At 35.7% G+C, this 8,047-nt stretch overlaps 1 protein-coding gene across 1 annotated transcript in view; it reads left to right on the top strand.

Moving 5' to 3' along the window:
• Positions 1–7,551, top strand: part of kdsr (3-ketodihydrosphingosine reductase) — a 62,316-nt gene extending 54,765 nt beyond the window's left edge. The window contains exons 9-10 of the mRNA XM_039753198.1: positions 176–277; positions 6,231–7,551. Coding sequence (XP_039609132.1) covers positions 176–277; positions 6,231–6,350 — 222 coding nt within the window. The 3' untranslated portion in view covers positions 6,351–7,551. The remainder of the gene's footprint in view (positions 1–175; positions 278–6,230) is intronic.
• Positions 7,552–8,047: the final 496 nt, after the last annotated feature.

The following is an 8,047-nucleotide window of genomic DNA, read 5'->3' on the forward strand; positions in this document are numbered from 1 at the left end:
ATCATGATTAATAAGAATGATATAGTTTTTGCCAAGGCTTTAGAGTGGAAAAGTGAAGTTTAAATCAGTAAATAATTCTTAAGATTTTTGTGTGGCTATCTAGTAGTAGCTACTTTAAATGGCAAACTAACTTTTTATACATATAAATAATTGTTGGCTTATTTTACCTCAACAGCAGGGAAATTTCAATAGTTCAGTGGGCCCAGATGGTTATATGCTGTCTTCACTAACCTGTGGCATGTCACCTGTTACTTCCATCACAGAGGGGCTTCAACAGGTAATGATGTATTTATTGATGATGTCAAAAATCTCTGTAATGTGTGTTAGTAATAATTTAATGGAATAATAAGAGTGTGTTCTGTTCACATTAAACGTTTAGTTGAGTTAGAACCCTTCTGACTTTGTTCATGTGTTTATTTTTGGCTTTAAATTGTTTTTTTGGTTTCATTGTTCAACATTATTGTCTCTTTAGCTGAATTTTTATATTGCACTGTTTTTTCTTTCTTGGTTTTTGCTCCATATTATATTTCCAATCTTTATTTTTTGTTTGTTTGTGAATAACTGCACTTTGTGGGCCCATAGTTTTTCTCCCACTTTATGGACATCACTTAGGCAGATGAGGTCCGTGTACATATTTATCAAACATTTCAGAGTAGGAATACGTTCATACAGCAACTGGCTCAAAAATCTCTGAGTGACATAAATTTACTCCTACTATTAGGAGTATGAGTAAAAACATGTTATCAATTTTCCTAATTTAGGAAACTATTCCTAGTTTCACCAGGATTTAGGGGAGCTTGTGAGCTCACCTAACTCGCTAGGATCAGCCAGAGAATGAAGTTTCGGCACACACATCCCAGTAAAGACGTAATGGTTTGGAAACCCTTGTCAACAATGAACTTGTAAAAAGATAATTTAGTTGAGAGAGATGGAATAATATTTGTAACAAATCTTGTGTATGTTATGTGATTGCTCCTTTAGCACTGTTTGCTGCAATGAAAGCGTTGGTATTGTTACATGTAAAATACAACTTTACAGTAGCAATAATCTGGTGATGTCACAACCAGATATTTCTCAATTTTGCACCAAACTTTGAGCACCCTTACAATGCAAGAGGTGAGACACAGCCATACGTTATCCCACCACTTCACGTGAGGTAATGTTAAAGCAAGATGCATTCCTACAAAATGACATGCACATAATGATTAAAGTGAAGATGGGAACACATATATGAGTCACAAATGATATCGTAATTTCTACACACAGGTGGTCATGGGTACAAACTGTATTGTATATAGGGCTGTGTATTGGCAAGAATTTTGCAATACTATATGTATCATAATACAGGGGTTACGATTCAGTATATTGTGATATATTACAATACTGTAAGTAGGGTGATATATTGCAGTTTTTTTAAATCTAATTTTAGGAAAACTACCGTAGTATAAAGAACACACCATTATATGCATAAAATCTGAGTTTAAAAAAAAAAGTTTACTTTTTTATGCAATCGGAACAGTTGGATCTGCAACTGCATTTATCACAGTCCCTATATATAACCAGACATCATAGCAATACCTTTTGTAAAATTTGAGGAAAAGAATTAACATGTTCCTATATCACTAAAAAATCACTGTACTTTTTGATGCTGCTTTAATGGTTCACAGTATGCCAAACTACAGTTAGGTCCATAAATATTTGGACAGAGACAACTTTTTTCTAATTTTGGTTCTGTACATTACCACAATGAATTTTAAATGAAACAACTCAGATGCAGTTGAAGTGCAGACTTTCAGCTTTAATTCTGTGGGGTGAACAAAACGATTGCATAAAAATGTAAGGCAACTAAAGCATTTTTTTAACACAATCCCTTCATTTCAGGGGCTCAAACGTAATTGGACAATTGACTCAAAGGCTATTTCATGGGCAGGTGTGGGCAAGTCCGTTGTTATGTCATTATCAATTAAGCAGATAAAAGGCCTGGAGTTGATTTGAGGTGTGGTGCTTGCATGTGGAAGAATTTGCTGTGAACAGACAACATGAGGTCAAAGGAGCTCTCCATGCAGGTGAAAGAAGCCATCCTTAAGCTGCGAAAACAGAAAAAACCCATCTGAGAAATTGCTACAATATTACGAGTGGCAAAATCTACAGTTTGGTACATCCTGAGAAAGAAAGCAAGCACTGGTGAACTCAAGCAACGCAAAAAGACCTGGACATCCACGGAAGACAACAGTGGTGGATGACCGCAGAATCATTTCCATGTTGAAGAGAAACCTCTTCACAACAGCCAGCCAAGTGAACAACACTCTCCAGGGGGTAGGCGTATCGATATCCAAGTCTACCATAAAGAGAAGACTGCATGAAAGTAAATAGAGATGGTGCACTGCAAGGTGCAAGCCACTCATAAGCCTCAAGAATAGAAAGGTTAGATTGGACTTTGCTGAAGAACATCTGAATAAGCCAGCACAGCTCTGGAAAAACATTCTTTGTACAGATGAAACCAAGATCAACCTCTACCAGAATGATGGCAAGAAAAAAGTATGGAGAAGGCGTGGAACAACTCATTATCCAAAGCATACCACATCATCTGTAAAACACGGTGGAGGCAGTGTGATGGCTTGGGCGTGCATGTGTGCCAGTGGCACTGGGACACTAGTGTTTATTGATGATGTGACACAGGACAGAAACAGCTGAATGAATTCTGAGGTATTCAGAGACATACTGTCTGCTCAAATCCAGCTAAATGCAGTCAAATTGATTGGGCGGCGTTTCATGATACAGATGGACAATGACCCAAAACACACAGCAAAAGAAGCAAAGAAATGGAAAATTCTTGAATGGCCAAGTCAGTCACCTGATCTTGACCCAATTGAGCATGCATTTCACTTGTTGAAGACTAAACTTCGGACAGAAAGACCCACAAACAAACAGCAACTGAAAGCCACTGCAGTAAAGGCCTGGCAGAGCATTAAAAAGGAGGAAACCCAGCGTCTGGTTATGTCCATGAGTTCAAGACTCCAGGCTGCAATTGCCAGCAAAAGGTTTTCAACCAAGTATTAGAAATGAACATTTTATTTCCAGTTATTTAATTTGTCCAGTTACTTTTGAGCCCCTGAAATAAAGAGATTGTGTTAAAAGAAATACTTTAGTTCCCGCAATGTTTTTGTTCACCCTACTGAATTTAAGCTGAAAGTCTGCACTTCAACTGCATCTGAATTGTTTCATTTAAAATTCATTATGGTAATGTACAGAACCAAAATTAGAAAAAAGTTGTCTTTGTCCAAATATTTATGGACCTAACTGTATGTTTCAAGCAGTTTATAAGAAAATGCATAACATCATAGTTCTGTAATTGTTTACAGTATATCAGTAAAAAATAAAAGTGCTTGCAGGATTCTTTAGGTACACAAATTGAGAAGATTAAAAGAAAAATCAGGCAGGTGTATATATATTAAATTCTGCTTTAAAGGTTCGCATTCTGTTGTATGTAGGCCATTTTAAATTTTTTCAATAGTGGTCAAGTGGTTAATAAAAGAAAATGCATTGTCCTTGTAACATCCAGCATCATAACACTATATTTTCTGCAATCTGAAAAAAGGAACTACATCTACCTATATCAGTGAAAATTAAAAGTGCTTGCAGGATTCCTAAAGAAAATATTAAGCAAATGTAAGAATATTGTTATATTGATAGTGACCATTCTCAGATCTTAAACTTGGATTGCACATGTTATTACAGTTTGTATATATGTCAGTGCTTGTTTTTTTAATGTCAAGGTTTTTGTGGAGGAAGATGAGCTGGTCAACATGCCCAGCTTTCAGAACACTTCTCTGTGGTAACAATGTCTCCTGCAGTGGAGCTGAGAGATTCCAGTACCTTCATTTTTACCTCCTTGTGCAACTTGGGCACAGCAATGTCAGTGATGTGTGGTTGGGAGGGTATGATGCAACGAGTCTCCATTATATTCACCATATTTCGGAAGCCTTCATTCTCTACAACACTCAGAGGGCGCATATCTTTGCAAATGAAATAGAGTATTTAGCAAGTTATTTTGTATGCATGAGTTGTGGTCTGTTTGCTAACTTCGATGTGTGAAATTGTTCCATAGTGAGTTGAGAGTGACCCATTTTTTAACGCTTGCCGTTTGCTGCTCCTTTATCTGTACCTCAGAACGGTGTCTTGGTAAGTGTGCTCTCTGATTTGTTGTGTTCCCCGAATATTTGATTTTGGCATGGTACAATTTGCAGACGGCATGGCTCTTGTCAATCTCCTCAGTGCCTTCTTTATTGTGAAAGCCAAAATGAGCCCATACTTCCACTCTGTACGCCGCGGGAACCGGTCTAACTCATCTGGATTCAGCCATCGGTTGTTGTGTTACTAGTCAGCTCAACTTGTCACTGCACGATCCACGTTGTCTGCCAGATCCAGACGCCTGAGTATTGAAAGCCTACATATGTTAACCCTTATGCTATTTCCTGTCTCAATTTATGTTGTTACATTAGCCTGCTATCTTGCGATCTAGGGGTTTAAACACAATGCAAAATGAATGGTGTGCCTTAAACCTTTGAATGTAAACCACAAATTAAAAATAGATACTATGTTTTTGAGAATCAAAAAACATAATATTGCAGTACTCAAGTGTTTCAATATTTATTTACACTGCTAATTGTATAGCCAGCATATTATCATGAAAATAAACTTGGCAGCATGGGTGATCGACAGTGAAATATCATACAGGTACAGGTTCCATGAACCCATGGAATATTCACATTACAGTTTACTAGCCTGGCAAGGTTCAAGAAGGCAGGCGCAAACACCCGGGGCTTTTGGATAAATAGAACCTCACAGAGCATAAGAGGGGATCACATAGGAGGTATGGCACATCACAGTATACTAGAAGAGTGAACACAAATTATAGCTATGGCTAGTTTTAGTATAACACTTACTTTACAAGTGGTTTCCTGCAGCCACAACAGAAGGTGCGTGATTCTTCTGGAAGTATGGCTGTGAATCATTTATCGTTAAATAAAAATGCCTGTTATTGGGCTTTACTCTTGTTCAATATGTGTCGGTCTTTCCATCTCAGTACCTGTTACAGTATTTATTCATGATTTAGTTGTGAAGGGGCAACAATTATGTGCAGATTAGTGCTATTTTATAACCTTTTTATGTTTTTGTTCTTTTTTTAATATTATTTTTATTACTATTTTTGTGGTGAAGCTGTAGTGTTAGTATCAGAAATCTATAGAGTCATCATGATTTCCAAAGAAATTACAAACTCTCATCATGAATACCACTTTTTGGCTCTGGCTTCTATGAAACTGTGATGTTGTTCATTCTAAAATGCAAACTTTCACTCCTATCTGGGAACTGGTGTAGGACTCTTTATAAATGCTTGTCATGTCCTACTCTGAAGAAGGACACATACTTATCCCAGTTCAACATTTAGTTGAATAACTAGGAGTAATCAAGAGATGCTTGATAAATACAAGCCCTGGTCCATTGTCAGATTTAATCCAGAAATTTTCAAATTGTGTTTAAGAGGATTATTGAAGCTGCAGTATGAAATATGGTATACCTTTCTGAAACAGAATTTAAAAATTATCAGCCAGTGTGTTCAAGCAGTTAATCTTTTTGCTTGTAGTGCCTCAAAGCTCTTAATGTAATAACGCTTCAAAAATAGAAATTTTTAACAATTGCACTCTAATTTTTTCCTTCATCCTAAGAATGTGTGTGCATTAAGTTTAAGGTTGGCTCTAAATTGGCCTCATGTGAATGTGTGTATATGAGTGTGCCCTGTGCTGTACTTATGTCCTATTCCAGAGTCGGTTTCTGCATGTCGCCCATTGCCACCAGTTCCCGCATGCATGACCTTTAACTCTGGGAGTATGGTATTGTGTATTTTGTAATTATTTTAGAATTATGGTGTTTCATAAATTCATTTATCTATAATATATCAACAGATTATTTTTTTGTGTAACATCTTTCTATAGTAAACATCATCCCTAGGTTCTTTACGATTACACTCTGAGAGTTTTCTTGTTCAAATATACAGTATAACTAAAGGGCAAACATGTTAAATGACTTGCTCAGATATACATAATAAATAAAAATCAGGAACTGTACTACTAGATTCTTGTTTTAAAGCGGTACAGTTTACTTACAAGAAGCCTGTCAGTTGTTTCTCTTTATCCTCTGAAAATTCTAATTTTCTCTTCCCTTCCCTTTAGATAGTCACCATGGGCCTGTTTCGGACTATTGCTCTGTTTTACTTGGGTAGCTTTGACAGCATTGTCCGTCGATGTATGATGAAGAGAGAACAACTGAAAACAGCAGACAAGTCTGAATAATGACATGTGGATTCTTTTTAGTCAATTTTTTCTTCCCTTCCCCCTCCCAACAAGTCTTAGAAAGTGACTACCTTGTAATATTACTTTTCACAGTAGTACTTGAACTTCTAAAAGATGATGTGATGTTTACAAAAGAAAACTAAAATGCAAGCAACATGAGAGCATTCATACAGAATTATGCCAGATTGCTAATTTTCTACACTTACCTTTTTTATTGAATTAAGTAGACTTTTATTTATACCCTTCCAATTGAAGTACACCGTAATGTCATATTCATTGCAAACAGTATGTTTACTAGACATATGTTTTTTTCTGTTTGTAAGATGGACCATATTTCATGTTTTAAAACAATAATCTGTAATGAATAATTTGTCTGCTATACATAAATTCGCATCCACTTAAATGCCTAGTTAAGTTTTAAATGAGCCTAAGCTGTTTTCTGAACTGACTACTCACTTATTCTTTGACATTGTTGCCTTGCCTTGTTGAAAGGCTAACAGATGATGTCATTGTCAGCTATTCTTTGGGAATAAAGCCACAACACTGGAAGTTATTCTTTTTATACAGGTAATGGTGAACGATGCATATGGTTCATAAAATTCGCCAGGTCAGTGAAACAGAATATTTGCTGTTCAAGGTAACCTCATTGTTGGAGTTAACATTTGAGGATAAATGAACACGTCAGTGTAGTCAACACTAGTAATTAGTCCTGAAAGTGATTTTACAGATTTAGATAATAGCATGTCACATGCAGAAGGCAGCAGTATAAAAATTATGTGTAGGCATGCCAATTATATTTATTTTTGCTCGCTAACTGTTCAGCTTATCTATGCACTGAAGCTCATAAACACAAATTGGGGTGATCTGGATCTTTTAAATATAGTGCATCAGTTTGCATTATTTTAGTTAATGCTAACTAATTTCATTAGGAAAATTTATTAAATAGGCACCAATATCTTAAAGCTAATTTAATAGTATAGCATTAAGTGTCATGCTTTGTTAAGAGATGTGTACTTAATTTTTTTTCCCTAGATCACAAGAGCCCCATATTGACTTAATAGGACCACTAGATGAATGAACCTTTCAGACAATATGTGTGCCTGAAATGCATGTTGGACCAATTTGTTTTTGCCAATAGTAATGAGACACTATTTCATACTTTCAACATTTTGATAACTTTTTTGGCAATTATTTCAATTTTTTTAAGATGGAAACCTAAAACCAATGCCTTATGCTTATTATCAATTGAAGAAGTGTCACTTTCTTTTTCTTTTTTCTTTTCCTCCAATCTGTGGTTTCTTAAGTTCAGAGAATGAAAGTGAGAGCTGATAATTAATCCCAGTTCTTTTAAAATGATGTTCTCATTTGACTCTGATTTGTTGTGCTCAGGAGCAAAGCGCAGGATGTGGAGCTAATTTATTTGTTTGTTGTTAGTAGCTTTTTATTTTTATTTTTCCAACTAAAAGACTCTGTTTTTAGCATAATTCACAGTGGATTTGAGATGTAGCAGTTCATTTTGATAAAACAGGTGAAGCTATGCAAATTAAGTAATTATGCGTAATAAACTGTTTTAAGTTTAGTTCCCTGCATTCTTTAAATGTTGATTATGCGTAACAACTCACAAGCCATACATTTTTGTTCTTTTGTTTTATATTTATCTTTTTTTGATGTTTGTTTTCAGGGTGAGAGTTGGGGGT

The sequence above is a fragment of the Polypterus senegalus genome, chromosome 5 (assembly GCF_016835505.1).
Source record: "Polypterus senegalus isolate Bchr_013 chromosome 5, ASM1683550v1, whole genome shotgun sequence".
NCBI classification, from domain to species: domain Eukaryota; kingdom Metazoa; phylum Chordata; class Cladistia; order Polypteriformes; family Polypteridae; genus Polypterus; species Polypterus senegalus.